This window comes from Alternaria infectoria (assembly GCF_024043175.1).
Source record: "Alternaria infectoria strain BMP 0036 chromosome Unknown scaffold_21, whole genome shotgun sequence".
Lineage (NCBI taxonomy): Eukaryota > Fungi > Ascomycota > Dothideomycetes > Pleosporales > Pleosporaceae > Alternaria > Alternaria infectoria.
In genome coordinates, this window is record NW_026250710.1 from 201,364 (window position 1) to 218,215 (window position 16,852).

Below are 16,852 nucleotides of genomic sequence, written 5' to 3' on the forward strand. Positions count from 1 at the left end.
CCCAATGAGATATGTTCTGACCAACGATTCCGACCCATCGCGTGATGTCCCCTTTCCTTGACATGGAATTACAAGCCGTCTTATACAATGATTACACCGAAATGACTTCTGACGCGGCGCCGAAGACATGAAGCTGACCGGTGATGTTCGGTTAATCGGTGCTACCTACCTGCCCATATAGGATTAGATAGTCTGCCACTATCGCCATGACCGCTATCAAGCCATGCAAGCTTGCACAAGCTCTTGCCAATGCGCGCTTGGACGGAATAGCGGGGTAGCTTTTCGTAGCGTCTCACTCAATTAACAAGGGAACAGGCTCCGGTCAGATTCATGGTCTCTGTCCGCCCGTATGGGCCGTATCGCATTTTGTATGTGTAGGTCGCCTGGAACCAATCCATTGAACGCGTATAGCTCTAGCGATGGCTGATCCAGAAGATATACTCTAAATAGGCCTTTGCCCATCGCGCGTCGCGAAAAGCAAACCGCGAGTACCGAGCTACACCATGACGTCGCCGGTACGAGCAACAGGCTACGCGGATAGCCACGACCCCGGCCTCCGGGACCGAGATGAGCAACTTCTTAGCCTACATGGGAAGGTGAGAGTTGGCTATCGCGACGACTGCGGGCCTTTCTAGTCGGACCTGCATAAGCTTCCAGAATAAAAAGTGAGAGTGTTCGTCATACTGCTCTTTCTCTGTTTACCTTCGCTCTTTCCCACTCACTCAATCATCTAGTCGCACAGAAGTAGCTCGTCGCCCCATCAAGATAAGACTTGCAATTGAACCGACGATGAAGAGCGCGACAGGAAAGCTTCTCGCCGCGCCTTTGTTGGCTGCGGGTGCTCTTGCGCAATTCGTGCCCGCGCCAAAGGATCTCATTACTAAAGAGGGCTATGCGAATGTCAGTGTACGGTACAAGGAGGTACCTGCTGGCATCTGCGAGCTTGACCCGAGTGTAAAGAGCTACAGCGGTTATGCAGATGTGGCTGAAGACCAGCATATCTTTTGGTGGTTTTTCGAGGCGCGCAATCAGGACCCGACTGATGCGCCGTTGACAGTGGTAAGTTAAGACGAGTTTTGGATACTATTTCAAATACCGCGAGCTTCTTTCTAACATCATGGAATCATATTGACATTGTAACAGTGGATCAATGGAGGCCCAGGCTCCAGCTCCATGATCGGTCTCTTCCAAGAATTGGGACCATGTGGCATTGGCCCAGACATGAAGCCGTTCAACAATCCGTACTCGTGGACGAATGCAAGCAACATGCTGTTCATCGATCAACCAACAGACGTCGGGTTCTCGTACTCTATTCCTATCCCCGGCTACAGCGACGGCAGCACGATCGTTCAGCTGCCGAACGCGACCTGCCCAGACTACGCTGAGAACTATGGAACTTGCGGAACATACTCCAAGCCGGATCACACCCTGACCGCCAACAGCACCGAGAGCGCGGCGCCAAACATGTGGAAGACACTACAAGGATTCATGGGCGCATTTCCCCAGTACTCGCGCAACGGCTTCAGCTTCACAACTGAGAGCTATGGCGGCCACTATGCACCCGTGTTCAACGCCTACTTCCTCGACCAGAACGCGAAGAACATCAGCGGCGCACACAAGATCGAGCTCGAGAACGTGCTGATTGGTAACGGGTGGTTCGATCCACTTGTCCAGTACCAGGCCTACTACAACTACTCCGTCTTCCCTGGCAACACCTACGACTACGACCCGTACAACGACACAGTCAAGGCTGAGTGGTACAACAACCTTTACGGTCCTGGAAACTGCGTAGACCGTACCAAGCAGTGCTACGAGACGGGAATTAACTCGGTCTGTGCCGCCGCAGATGACTTTTGCTACTCCAAGGTCGAGAACCTCTACGACATCTACAGCGGACGCGACGAGTACGACATGAGGTTCTTGACGCCAGACCCGTTCCCCTACGACTACTTCAGGGATTATCTGAACCTACCTGAGGTGCAGCAAGCGGTTGGCGCGTTCCAGAACTTCTCATCGAGTGCCAGCACGGTCTCTGCGGCATTTGGCAACACGGGTGACGACGACCGTCCATCTGGCACCATCGCTGCTTGCCAGAAATTGCTCGATGCTGGCGTTCAGGTTATGCTGTACTACGGCGACGCCGACTACAACTGCAACTGGCTCGGTGGTCAGGTCGTTGCAGACATGATCAACGCGACTGGCTACTCCGAGGCTGGATTTACCAACATCACCACCAGCGACGGCATCGTGCACGGACAAGTCAAGCAGGCAGGACTTTTCTCTTTCCTCCGCATCTACGAGTCCGGCCACGAGGTACCCTTCTACCAACCTCTTGCGTCGCTTGAGATCTTCGAGCGCGCGCTTAAGCAGGTCGACATCGCGACTGGTAAGGAGAAGTTTGACGCGGGTTACTTGACTGTGGGCACACCGACAAGTGACTACAGAGAGGGCAATGCCACGATACAGTTCGAGGTAACGCCGGCAAACGCGACATACAACACGGCGCTCAACGGACCGGACCCAGAGCCTACCTGGGCGGCTGGCGAGGAAGTCGCGAAGCGGTCGGAACTGAGGAAGCGGAATGTTGGGAGGTTTGGCAGGCCGAAGATGTCGAGGGGCGGCAAGAGGGCTGCTTAGTGAGATGTTGGGAGGGTAGAATCGGTCTAATGCATCTTCACATGAACGTTGAATAAAAAAGCACATGTCATGCCATGGTCTTATCACTCGTCTAGGCCTATAGTGGGGTTTGTAGTATCAGCGAGCTCCAACGTCATCAGCGTCCGATTGTCAATCATCGACTCTGCAGTGAAGCGACCTCATGCATCCATCCTTTTGCCTGATCAGCGCATAGCAGCTGTGTGGGACCGAGCGCTCGCGGGTTCAGAAAGTCTACGCGAAGCCGTTGCAAGAGCGTTCCAGTTGTCGGAGTGGGGAGGTGGTGGTGCGGGAAGACCCCTGCTAGCGGGCGTGTCGCATGAACCTTGGTGTTGGGAGAGGAGGTCGCATCAGCATTCACGGCCAGCCACGACGGAGCAGTACCACGACGACGACGCGCCCCTCCCTCTGGCTACACGAGACGGCCACGACACTCGGCACTTGGCTGCCCTGCTCTCCCACCGCAACGCCGCAATTGACGCCGTCGCGCCTCACCCGCTAGCGTTCCGAGGCTGTACCACGCCGGAACCCTTCACCAACTTTTGCAACCAGCGGCCCTTCGCCCCAACGACGCCGCGGCACGCTTCTCCCCACCCGGTCATGGTGCGCTTCGGTGCATGGCCTCGCTGAGAGGCACGACAACCGCCCGAACCAGCGCCGCCCGGCATCGACTCTGCGTGCTAGACGCAGCGCGACAGCGGCCGCGCGGCGACACGAAACACAACCATGGCGCCGTCTGGGACTTCAATGTTCTCCAAGCTCAGGCCCGGCCATGCGAAGCGCAATGCCTCGAGTGTGGCCTCGCCCGAGCCCGTCCCCAGCCCCAGTCCCGCCGCACCTCCTCTGCCTTCGCCGTCGCAGACCACCGAGCACTTCTCCTCGCCGCGCTTCAACGACAATGCCAGCTACACCTCGGGCTCGCCCATATCGCCCTATCCGCCCCAACTACCTCCCATTGCACGCGTCGCCTCCAAGCTGGACAAGGCGGCCTCGCCTGGTAGCTCCCAGTATACCGCCAGTCAGCACTCGGGGAGCACTGGGGGGAGCAGCAGTAAGATGGCGCAGGATCGCAGCTTGCTCTCCCCGCCCCAGAGGACACAGGACCACTTCTCCCCTGCCTATGAGAACAAGCCCCTCTCTGCGCGCTCGCATAGTGGAGGCTCTCCCTTGCCACAGAGGACAGAACCCGCCGCGTCGTCTGAGACGCCTCCCCAGTCATCCTCCCACCTGGCACCCTCTGTCATCTCTCCCGGCTATTCCAACTTCTCCAAGTCGCAGACGTCGCTGCTGAGTGGCATCAGTGACAAACTCACGGGCAGTTCCAAGGGCACTTCAACCCCGACGGCAGCACCCAGCAAGTCAAGATCGAGACTGACTCTGCGCAACCCCATGTCGCTCCTCATGCGACGCAGGTCTGGACAGACCCTGGATCCTCTCGCCGACGAATCGCTCGTTACCCAACGCTCGCCCTCGAACGTTCCCCCCATGCCCGATAACTACGACCCCAGCATCCGCGGAAAGATCGTACACGACTTCAATGCGCCGAGACTGAACAGAGGCTACTCGTACAACACCGCGGCAGAAGGCGGGGAAGGACAGCAGGAGATTGGTCGTGCCAGCCCGCCGAAGATAGACAAGGAGCATACACCAGTGTTCCGAGAGCACTTCGACGACGACACCAGCTACGAGCAGTCGCAAGCTGCTATACGCGCAGAGCAACTGGTGAACAAGGACTTCCTCGCAAGAAACTCCGTACAATTCCCCCCACCTGAGCGTTCAGCTCCTCCTCCGCCGCAACCCAAGAACTCGCCCCCACCGCCGCCTCCACCGCAATCGTCCCCATTGCCTCCCCCACAAACATCTCCACTGCCTCGACCGTCGTTCCAAGGATTCGACAGCGGTTCCTCAGTCCTGTCGCCCGTACAAGAGTCGGAGAACCCGCTGGACGTGTCTACAGATGTTACCCCGCGGAAAAGAAAGTCGACAAAGTCGCCACCACCGCCCGCACGCTCGAGAGCCACCTCCGTCTCCGACCCGTCGTTTCAGCCTGCCGGGCTACCTGCGCATTTCAGCAGTCGAGCGTCCAGGTTCAGTTTCCAGATATCAGGTCAAACAGATTCTGCGCAAGAGAAGCTGCTCGAGGAGCGACACAAGGCAAAGGAGGCGGAGAAGAAGCAGGCACGCATTTCCACCAATTCGGTCGAAGACGAGTACGATGACTACGGCATGGACGATTACGACGATATGGATGGCGGGTTCGACGAAGAAATACCGATGCTGGGCGAGGAGGACGAGTTTGGGGGTGGACTGGGAGACCAAACACTCGACTCTGGCATGAACACCTTCGACTTCTCATCCCTGTCGCTACAGCAGAATAAAGGTCATACCGCTAGTCCGATGAACCAGATGCAGACACCCGTTGACATGAACGGAAACCCTATTGGATTTGCGATGTCGCAGGAGATGCTCCAGCAATATCAGATGTTGATGATGGGCGGTCAGGTGAATGGTCAAAATGCAATGATCCCTCAAGCGCAAGGGTTAGGCTTGACAACTTCTCAAAACGAGCCTAATGAATCATTTCCGGATGAATCACCCGAGACATCAGATAACGCCGTTCCTTCGGATGCCAAACAACAGAGCTTTGGGAACATCGATTTGGGCGACGACTTTGACTTCGACGACGGGCTTATCGGCGACCAAGACGACATTGAGCCTACAGAGTTTGACGAAAACGTCTTCGATGACCCCAACGGTCCATTGTACGAGAGGAAAGTCAAGTTTGCCGAGGACGAGCAAGCGCCTGCCGCTCATCAGCCCCGTGCGTACGATGTCATGAGTTCAGAAACAGGCTATGAGGCGGATGACGACACTGTGTCGAAGCACCTAGAGAAGTCTTCGCCTACGCTCGCACACAAGACTTCGATCGCACAGCAGCGACCCGTGCCCAGTTTTGAGAATCTCAGCGCATATCACAGTGCTCTTGCTGATGCAGCAACGCGCGCTGAGGCTGCTGGTCGGTTTACGAGGAAAGCGAGTGTGGATGTCGGTCAACCCAGCTTCGATGCTGACGACCAATCCTCGCTCAGCAACTCCCGGCCTAGTCTTGTTCCTGACGATGGTCGCTTCAGTGTAGACACCATTAGCTTCCCACAAGACGATGATGTGTATGGTATGAGCTCTGGCTTTGTGAACGATGACTACGACTACAGTGACTTTGACTCCGCAATGGAAGACGATCCCATCATTGCCGAGGCAAACGCTGAAGCTCTGGCGTATGATGACGAGGGATTCTACGGACAAGAGTTTGGCTTTTACGCGTCTGCAGTCGGCGAGTCACCGAGCGCTTGGGGTGGCTTTTTTGGACCATCTGGGATGGGTCTGGGTCGTACAGTCAGCGGTCGCAACGCCGTAAGAGAGCCGAATCTGACGCCCATCACCGAGCGCAGCGAATACAGCACCCGCAATTCGTTCATCAGTCTCAACCACTTCCGCGACGGTAACCAGCCGATGTCTAGCCCTGGCCTGGCACAACTCGCTCGTATGAGCCCGTATGGCTTCCCCGGAAACGAGGAGGAAGACATGAGTCTCGACACTCTGCTGAAGCTACGGAAAGGTGCCTTTGGCGGAAGTGTTGCCAGTCTTCCTGTCAGTGCGGCTAACAGCCCACGCAACTCTTCCCCTATGGGCATGCAGTTCGTACCGCGAGCATCAAGCCCCGTCGGCAATCGCATGAAGGAGCACCCTTCTAGCTCACTCGAGAGCTCCTACTCTTCCAAGAACGTCTCCTCTGACTACCACAACGACGACAACGAAGACGAGGAAGATGACGACGGCCTCATGGACGCCGTCAACGGCGTATACGAGTCCGGTCGCTCCAGCTCAGACTCCTACTCCGGCAACGACCGCCCCGAAAGCCCCACCCTCACATCCAGCGACTACAACAGCCTCTCCAGCCCAACCGGCTACGGCGTAGGAAACGAAGCCCCCCTCCTCCCTCCCATCTCAGAACTCTACGCCCAACACAACATGACCCTAGCCATGTCCCCCGGCGGCCTCTCCGCAACCTCACCCTCCAACATCTCCCTCCCCGTCTCCCCCTTCCCCATGCCGCTCTCCTCGCCCTTCCTCCCCCAACACGTAAACCGTCCGCCCAACCCGCCTTCAATCGATACTTCGCTGTCTTCGCCTTCCGCGCCCACGGTTTCTACGACTGGTGGTCAAACGCGCAGACAGAGTATGGGGCTTAGTCCTATTAGTAATTCTAGTCCTATTACGCCGAATGGTGGTGGTGGTGGGAGTGGATGGAATAGAGGGCATAGTCGCAAGGGGAGTGCGGCGGATAGCGTGACGTATGTGAGGGAGCATGATGAAGCGGGTGAGGGGAGGTGGGTGTTGGAGAGGAGGCGCACGGCGGAGAGTGGCGAGTTGGAGTTGATTGGGAGGGAGATTGTTGAGGGTGGGAGGATATAAATACGATTGTCTGTCCTGTGTAGATTGCCTTTTGGAGCGTTTTGGGAGACGAGGGCGTTGCATTCATGGCGTTCTTTTTTTTTTTCGAATGGCATGGCATGGAGAGTTTGGGTGGGTTGGGGGTATATAGGACATGCGTACGCGCATGCAGCGTTTTTGAGCAGGCGAGAGATAGGCTGGTCCTTGTTGACGAAAGATGAGAGATGGCGATGAGGACTCTGGAGGTCAGATTAGATACCAAGATTAGTATAATCATGAATGTTTTTGACGCGCACTTTGAACTTTTCACATGTCGGATTGCACGTGAGCGATGCGAAGAATGGGGGATGGGAGATAGGACGGGGGTGGGGTATATAAACCTCTTTCGTGCGGGTAGAACTCTTGCTTCTATATCCCACACTCTCGCAGTGTTTTTACCAAACCCACAAAGGAACACAGCCATGGCTGTGTTCTGCTTTTCCAAAAACTCTATCACATGCAATGGATGGAGTTCCTTCCCGGCTTTTCCTCGACTTCCTCCTCCACATGCTCAAAATTGCACCCATGCATATCTATGAGAGGAAGCACCGCTGCTTTCGAAACACCAAAACAAACTTTCGCTCAGCCTGATGGCTGCTTCCTTCCTCCAAAACCGCAATGGATGTCTATCATGGAGTTTTCTCCTCGTCTTTGCTGCTCGGCTTATCACAACCAAAAAAAGAAAATTCCAAGATTTATGAGAGAAACCACCGCTCCTGTCGAAACATCAAAATGGGTTGAGACACTTGTATATGGCTGCGTCCTTTCTTCCAAAACTAGGAAAGGAATGGACTATGGCATCTCCTCCGGTCTTTGCCTCCTCCTACTCGAAAACGACTGCGGCCTTGTCCATGAGATAGTTCCACCGGCATTGTTCGATCTCAAAAATAACAAACTTGGGCTGCATGACTGTTTCTCTTTCCTCCAAATCATTCGACTATAAGATGTATGGAGTCTTCGCCGCTCTGTCGCTTCCTAAAACAAACAAATACACCGAATGGTACATGAGAGAAAGCAATTGTCCCCTCCAAACATCGAAAACTCTAGTCAACTTCGACACGGCTGTAACTGTTCCTCGAAAAACTGTCGAATGGAGACCTTATGTTTCTCTGGACTCTGCCCCGGCATTCCACTTCCAAAGCTTACTTTCTCAACAACATGGCCGGGAGAGACGTCGTTGTGGCATCTGCTGATGGGGTATAAAGGAAACTTTTGTGTTTGTGGGACTTGAACTTCTACACTCGAGTCCACTTTCTCAAAAACCAAAGCTACCGTCGAAATATACATGGCTTTGCTGTCTGCGCTGCTCTTCCTTTCCAAAAACGCCACGAAGATGGGATATGGCGGTTTCTGCGTCTCCAAATGCATCTTTGAGGACACTCATGTCGTTCTGAAAAATGATCAGCAGGAAACGATGTTTGTTGGAGAGTGAGAAGCGTATAGAAAGCCCTCTCTTCTCTCCGAGACCTGGTCTCCTACACCACACTCCGCATTGCGAAAATCGAAACTATGGACTTGATTGTTCATGGATTTGCCCTCTGCCCTTTTAAACGATGTGCAAAGCCGAGTTATGTGGCGGTCTCTGCTTCTTCAAAACTACCGCAGAGCGGTACATGTCGAAGACAAGCTCCGTCATCAACCCGACATGTCTAGCACGCTTGAGAGCGAGGGGTGTATAAAAGCTTCTCTCTTTCTTCTAGGACCTGATCTCCTACACCACACTTCCTCATACCAAAAGACAAGTCGGTAAACGAAATGTGGATGGCTCTGCTGCATGTCTGCTCTTCCCTTCTTCCAAAAAGGTTTTGTTCAGAAAGCATGTGGTGGTCTCTACCTCTTAAAACATACATACCTTCACGCTATGTTGCGCAAAAATACGGCGACGACCAAGACATGGAGTTTGTGGGATTGTGGAAGGTGTAGAAAGCTCTTCCAGGCTTATGATACCTCGTGTCTTATACTCTACTTTCGTCGAAGAGTTACCAAAAAATACTACCGCGAGTGATGATGGTCTTCTTCCTTTCAAAACGGCTGATACCGGTGCCATGTCCGTCCCTGAGTCTGCTGTTCAATTCCTGGCGCTTGATACAAAACATATAAACGCCTTTCCATGGCGTGAGCACTTCTACCGAAAACTGTAGTCTCTTCGGTAATCTGGTCCTTTCCTCTGGCACTGGTTTTGTGAATTATGAGACGAAGAATACACAACTAGATGCATGATACCTGCTTCTCTTACGCTTAGCAGATGCATGTGTTGTTAACTAAAAACGTAACTATGCACGATAAAATGACTTCTTTTCTCGCTCACTCGTATATAAAAGTCGCGCGAGTTACTCTTCTTCCTCTCTTATATGACGGCTCCGTGTCTTCCAAAACCTCACCTTGACGTCGGTATGACTCCTCCTTCCAAGCTTCCAAAAAGAACCGTCATCCCGTGGGATGTTTCTGCCGCCCTCTCTCTCCCTCGTACGTGATCTCGAAAAGCATCCGAAAAGAATTTGATGAGTCCAAAAAGTACAAATCACTACATGTATGTTTCCTGGGCAAGTGGAAAGCTTGCCATAAAATTAAACAGCATCGCGCGATGTGTGCATGGGCCGCACGAAGGCAAGTCATCCTCCCTTTCTCTTCAACGCGACCCTGGCCCAGGTGGGTTTGACAAGACTGCAGTACACGTGCGCTGTACTAGCACCAGGTCGCGCTGGCCGGGAATGTCTATGTAAGTCTTCTGTAACCAACAGTTCCTTCCTCCCTCATCACAGCACAGCTTCTATACTTCCAAAAAAGAATTTTTCTTCAACTATGTTTGCTCCTCCTTCCAAAAACAGATTTTCCATCACTTTATAGAGAGCCCTGCCTTCGCTTTCCTTCCTCGCCACTATGGATCTCTACCAAGTCTTCTGCACTCGTTGACGGAATCAAAACGGCCATCAAGCTGTGCGATGTCGTCGTTCGTTGGATTTCGCGCGTACTACCCAAAATCTAAGTAGCATTGTATGTATGACTGTTTGGAAAGCACGCTGTTCTCACTATCATGATGGCAGTATGTAGATGCCATACCACACGTATGCATGGAAGAGGAGAGAAAACTAAAGCCAAAGTTAACGAGTGCATGGGCCGTGTGCTTGGTAGAGGCCGCCATGGTATAAAACCTCTTCTTGTGACCCCCAGAAGTTGACTTTTTATACCTCACCCTTGCGAGGGAATCACCAAAATACAACCAGACACCCCTAATGACTTTTCGGCTCGTTCCAAAAGTAACAGATCACCCCTCGATGAAGTTCGGCGCGACTGTGTTGGGTTTTGGATGGGCGAAAAGCTTGCTGACGATTCGCAATGAGCGAAGCACATAAGATCCATCTTTGCTTTTTTGAAGTCGAAGAAAGGCTCAAAAACATGCAGTATTTGTGACTGGCTTTTTGGGAAATCTCTGTATTTGAGTTGTGAATGAGAGCTTTCATGGAGGGCTGTGACCTGCCTTTAAGCTATGAGGGCAGTGGCGCACACAGAAAGACATCGTATATTTTCCTGTTCACTTTCTGGTCTCCATGGCTCGGTGTTGATCGGTTTTCGAACAATCGAAACCGGGAGCGTAGTGTAGGAAGGCTAAGCAACGGGGAAGATAGAGGTTTATATACCCGCGCCGACAGCACGACCACACATGAGTATTGATTTCTGATGTTTTGAAAGTGATGCAGCTACCATTACCGCGTTTAGAAAAGGTGCCGACGAAGACATGGTGATCCTCTCGGTTTTCTTTGAACCGCTCACCAAACATGATGCACTGGCGTAACGTTTTTGGAAATCTCCGCTGGCGGAGGGCGGCGCGAATCTCATGGATAGGTTATCGGTATTATTTGGGTCGATCACATGTGTAATCATCTCCCATTTTTTCATCCAACTGCCTTCCGAGAGTGACTGGCCCGTTGAGCGACCAGGAGGAGCGGAACACATGAAATCTTCCCCGGGTAGTTTTGACCTCGAAGCAAGCCGCCAAAACATTCAGAAAATCTTGCGTCTTTTTGATATTCCAGCAGAGGACAATGCAGAAGAAGAGGAGATACATTCGCGGCTCATATCATGCGAGTGGTTGATAAGCAATTTGGTGCCATGATGCACTCGTTGACATCTTTTGGAGTCGCAGATTTCGAGTTTGTCGCGGAGGAACGAAGGCGTCGTGTCGGCATCCGTGCCTTTATATTCGAATGCTGGGCGTTCGGTTACCATGAGACATATCACGAGCGCTTTTGAAGTGTTTGTTTTGAAAGAAGGAGGAAGAAGACATGTATCTGTTCAGAAAAGGTTTCGAAGCCATCAACTTGTCGTTGATGGCTTTTTGGAAAACAGAAGAGGGGGTGTGTGATGAGAAGGAAGGAGGAAAGCCGGCAGAGGATAGGTTTATATAGTGCTCTGCGTGGAAAACACGTGGTACCAACGCGAACCGAATCTGGAGCAATAGAATACATCTCATGGCGAAGTGGGGTATCTTTTGGAACGGCTGAGCGGTGTCGCTACTGGAACAACACATGGCGACGCTTTTGAGATCGCGGATTTCCACAATGAGCAAGCCGGTGATGTCAGCCCTCGGTCATTCATAAGGTAAAGGAATCCTTGACAAAATTGTGATAAGTATTGGTATCAGATGCTACGCTATGCAAAGTAAATGGAGCAATACACGAAGAACGAAGAAAGAGTTCATATGAGGATATGGCGAAGTAAATGTACCAAAACAACACCACGCCTGCTACCTGCCTTCCAATCTCAATCGATCCCTACTCCTCCCTTCGTCGCGTCTCGCGACCAGGAACCACAGACTGCTGATCCAGCAAAGTATTACGCCGATCCAAGTCTGCGCCGGACCCTTGAACAGTGTGATGGCAACAAGCTGGAATGCGCTTCGTGGGACTGCGACGAAGGTCGCCGTCAAAGGAGACGTCGCCTTGACAAGCAGCAGAGTGCCTGAGAAGACCGCCCACGAGCCCATGCCGCCGAACAGCATCATGGCCCAGAAGAAGGGCACATCGAGGAAGGGTATGTTGTGGTATATATGCGGGACCTCACCGGAGAGGATCACGATCGGTGTGAGGAGCATGAGCGACACGAGGGACGTGTAGTGTAGCGTGCGGTAGAAAGCGCGTGTCTCTTCCCTGTTGCCTGGCTCTTCTGAGCCGCTGGGGTATCCGGTGAGCACATCGCCTGCGGGAACGAGACCAGCGACGATCTTGCGGTATGTGCGGAGCAGGAGGATCGGGTATAGCGCGACGAAGATGGAAGAGAAGACGCCGGCTACGACGGACTCCCAGGTAACGCGGACGTTGGAGCGGTATGAGGCGAAGAAGAGGTTGAGGGTTGCGACGAGGGCGGAGGAGAGGGTGCTGCCATTGACGTTCTCTTTCTGCAGAACGCAGGCGAAGATGATGGCGAGCGGGGTTATACCGATACGCGCGAGTTGATAGACGGGAAGAGGTGCGTAGCTATCCTGTGTTAGCATTGGAGAAGACCGGGATTTGAAGGGTGTCCTACGCGAACGAGAAGTTGCTGAGCAGCACCTTCACAACGAAGACTACCGCAAGCGGGAGCACCTGTTTCGCGATTTGAAAATCGAACTCAAACAGGCCTCCGCCAGCGATTCCACCAGATCCATTCGATAACCATCGCGCAAATGCGTATATGCCAGGCTTCTTGTTGCCTCTAAAGGCTCCTCCCTGAGGCGCAGCGGGCTGCGAGGGCGGCACAGCGGCACCGAAGCCTATGAAATGCAGCGGATTGCTAGAGAAACGTAGGAGGCTCGACACGAGTATGAGGAGAATGTGCGTGATGATGAGCTGGGCGTAAGATTGGGTGAGGGGGAAGGGGAATCTGGTGTTGTTAGCATACACCCAATACGCGTTTGACGTGTCCTCACTTGTAGACGCCCGTCAGCATGATGAAGCGGTTCATCAGCAGCAGCCCAAAACTACACCCCCCGACCCAGAAGACCAGCAGTCCCACCCAGGCCTGCCAGCCCCTCCATGTGCCGAAAAAGAAAGCCCCAGGCCCGCCTTGCTGCCAGAAGCTGCGAAAGGCGTGGCTTCCTCGCCCTACGTCATGGCTGACCAACGGCCGTATACTGCTCGCCGGCTCATATTCGTCGTCTTCGTCTTCGCTCTGTGCGGCGCTTCGATTGCGCGGGTAAGGACTGGTGCTGCGACTGCCAATGTCGATGAGAGGTACCGCAGGCTGCAGCTCCGACAGCGAGTTCTGCGTCGAATGACTCCGCCGTGACGTCTCCATTTGCGCGTAGAACTCGACGTCGGAGTGATCGGTATCGTCGATTGAGCTCGCGCTGTTGTTCCGCCGGTGTACGTTGCTGTCCTTTCTCTTTCTGTCCTTTGGCAGTTGCACAGGCCCCCGCGACAGATTGCTGAGGAAGTCGAGAGGCTTGCGGAAGGTGTTCTGGGTCGTCCGGGTGAATGCGCGTGACGAGTTCATCGTGTCCGCTTCATTGCGGAGAGAGAAGGGAGCGTCAGCATGCTGAGGGTGTGCAATTGGTAAAAGTTGAGCACAGGCAGGCACGAAGGCCGGGCGACGCTGGACCCTGGCTTAGGCTAGGGGAAGTGGGCCCGTTAATTTCTGGGGACGCTCTGCCTCAACACCATCGACATCGCTCATGGTATTTCAGCTACTTGCCATACTCTTCTCCGGGCCAAACATGGGAGCGCCATTCTCGCATGCTGGCCAGTACAATGAAAGCACCGCTCTCAAGACAGCAGCAGCTGACCCCGCACCTCAAACTTGTCAGGCTGACTTGCGGCGCACCTGCACTAACCTCAGCCTGGTGTCTTCTCATCACCTTTATCACACCTGGGCATCACCATTCATGAGCAGCTCATAACCTCTTCGAAACCAATGAACCGACCACGATGTCAGACGAGCTACTTTGTGGTCCATGCCAAAGATTTCTCAGCGGGGAAAATCCTTCATTGGACTGTGAGAATGGACATCCAAAATTCGCCCATCACACAACGGCCGAGTCTTTTCGGCAAGCTCTCGCATTGCCTTGTATTATATGTAGACGCCTTCGAAGAAAATTCATTCACGAAACGCGTATTGCCGACCCCATATTACTCGATGTGTGTAAGTGACTAACCCGACACAGGCCACGAATCAGAGAACACATTCGAAGTAGCACCGACCGTGTACCGCGTAATCCCATCACACGCAGAGGACGATACCGTAGAAGAAGAACTAGACACTTGCTTCACGTGCTCTGATGCTACAATCCAGATCACGTTGACGCCCAAGGCAACAAGCGAACTACCTCGTTACTCCCCTCTGGCTCTCTCCCTTCTGGCTCTCTCTGGTGTTGCAGTGGCGGATAGAAGCCTTGCTGCCAATCATACAGGCAGCGATGACTGCATCGATTTTATAATGTCCCAGTTGGAACGATGCCGAGATACGCACACTGAGTGTCAAATGATGCAGCAAAGCAGACAAGAAACGCATGGGTTTTTGCCCACAGGAATGATCGATGTTGGTCACATTGGGGATCCAGTGATTTGTCTTGTGGAGGCTAACGAGTGTGCTGGACAACCACCCTACATTGCGCTGTCGCATTGCTGGGGTAAGTCTCGGCCTCTTCAACTGACACAAAATACTGCAGCGCGTCTTAAAGCAGGTATCACATTGATGGATCTGCCCAAGACATTCCAAGATGCCATCCATGTAACACGAAAGATGCGGATTCGGTATCTTTGGATTGATTCACTGTATGTTGTATTTGGTCAAGGTATCTCTGCTCTCCTCTTACTTGCTATAGGTGCATCGTCCAAGACGATGCTCGAGATTGGCAAAGAGAAGCTGCCTGTATGCAAGATGTCTACAGCCGAGCGATTTGCTGCATCGCAGCTACGGCTGCCAAAGATGCTGATATTGGTCTCTTCTTTAATCGGGATCCACAAGATCAGTTGCCATTACGGGTTTTTACGAGTAAAGCTCGAATACTTGGGCGGAAGGCAAACGAGCACTTGCTAGCATACGTCATTGGCAGCCCAGTAGTCACTACTGCCATGGCTATCGATAACGCACCTTTGAATCAAAGAGCCTGGGTTGCGCAAGAACGATATTTGAGTACTGGAACTGTTCACTTCACACAAGAAATACTTTTCTGGGAATGTCGCGAATCTTTGACGAGCGAACAAGACCCTGGCGGTAGCTTTATCGAAAGAGCGACAATGTGGCTGGGAGACTCCGCAGTACATACCCTAAAATCGAACATCTGTGACTACAAGAGTCGGCTGGCCATCACGTCCGGGAGTCCGACCAGTGTCGACAGGCTCAAAATTTTGTCAAGCATCCACAAAGACTGGCGCCACTTCAGGGCCTCATATTCCGGCCTCAGCTTGACAAAGGAAGAAGATATATTCGTTGCTCTGAATGGCATTGCGCATGCAGTTGCTGAAGTCACAAACGACACCCTAGTTGCTGGTCTATGGCGAGGCCGGCTGATCGAAGAGCTATGCTGGAGACGACATACCAATGAATGGGTGCATTCGATTGATGTACCACCAAAGCCTTCTATGTGGCGCGCACCTACTTGGAGTTGGGCGAGCATCAACCGTATAATTGGGGGCTATAACTTGGCAATGGAAGACAAGTCCTGTTCGGGATACATGAATGAGATGGGGGTGTTAGAAGACCTCGCCGTTGAACAAGAGTCTTCCGGGCAACTCATCTCCGCCTCTATGAAATTGAGATGTCGCCTGATCACAATTTTTCCACCACATTCGGGTGTTGAGAATTGGACACCTCACGAAGTTGCCGTGGTCCTCGACGATTGTTCGATCACGAATGCAAGGGATTTGGGCGATGAGGTCAGTCTGGTACTTCTTCGCCACTGCGGATCTGGACTGGAGGGACTGGGTAGTTTAGAAGGGATATTGGTCACGTCGAGTCGTTTTAAAGCTGGCAGCTATGAGCAAGTGGGCTATTGGGACTTCACGACACGTTGGCGCCATGACTACGAGATCGACAAGATGAGGCGGACACTGCAAAGCGTACTTGACGCATACCACAACACGCAAGAGACAACGATTGAACTGATATAATACCACTTCATCTATCCGTCAACATGGTCGGAGCCATTGCCGAGCGAGAAGCGAACAAACATCGCATGGCGAACATATAGCACCAGAATATCACGTGTCGTATGTACATTTCACAGCACTTCACGATCTCACGAGTAGCCAAAGATGCTGTCAATACTTCCATCACAACCATCGCCTTCAGGCACCCACCTACCACCTACCACCCCTCCAACCGGCCCTACATTCCCAGAGCGGCAGGTCGCCAACCCGCGCCAAGACACCCACCCGCCTTCTTAATGAGGCTTGTCTTACACTCACCAAGGCTTATTCCGCATGATACCTTATCGCAAATCTGCTCAAGCATGTGGATCTGGTCCTTCTGTGCGCCTTTCCAGAAAAGGGCCGAGCCGTTGGTAGGATTGCGGAGATGTGTCTGTGTTGGTGGCGTTGTATCTGCTCACACCCGTGCGTGCATGGTGCAGGATGCGGTGCGGACGTGCTTTCCGGGGCGGGCAGGATGGTTGGTATTGGGGGAGTTGAAGGGGTAGGAGGATGGAGAGGGATCGGCGATGAGGAACAGGAAAGTGATGGGCTTTGATCTGCGCGGCGGTGCTGATGCTGTACGGGTTCTAGATGCGTGC

General features: G+C 53.0%; 3 protein-coding genes across 3 annotated transcripts; 2 read left to right on the forward strand and 1 right to left on the reverse strand.

The window, feature by feature from the left end:
• Positions 1-789: 789 nt before the first annotated feature.
• On the forward strand, positions 790-2,637 carry J4E92_009127 (uncharacterized protein; the record flags this gene model as incomplete). The annotated part of the gene is made up of 2 exons (XM_051500476.1): positions 790-1,059; positions 1,144-2,637. 2 exons carry the CDS (start codon positions 790-792, stop codon positions 2,635-2,637), a joined length of 1,764 nt encoding a protein of 587 aa, XP_051349302.1.
• Positions 2,638-3,381: 744 nt separating this feature from the next.
• On the forward strand, positions 3,382-7,128 carry J4E92_009128 (uncharacterized protein; the record flags this gene model as incomplete). Its single annotated transcript, XM_051500477.1, has 1 exon — positions 3,382-7,128. One exon carries the CDS (start codon positions 3,382-3,384, stop codon positions 7,126-7,128), a length of 3,747 nt encoding a protein of 1,248 aa, XP_051349303.1.
• Positions 7,129-11,890: 4,762 nt separating this feature from the next.
• On the reverse strand, positions 11,891-13,617 carry J4E92_009129 (uncharacterized protein; the record flags this gene model as incomplete). Its single annotated transcript, XM_051500478.1, has 3 exons — positions 11,891-12,620; positions 12,670-13,005; positions 13,052-13,617. 3 exons carry the CDS (start codon positions 13,615-13,617, stop codon positions 11,891-11,893), a joined length of 1,632 nt encoding a protein of 543 aa, XP_051349304.1.
• Between the last annotated feature and the right edge of the window lie 3,235 nt (positions 13,618-16,852).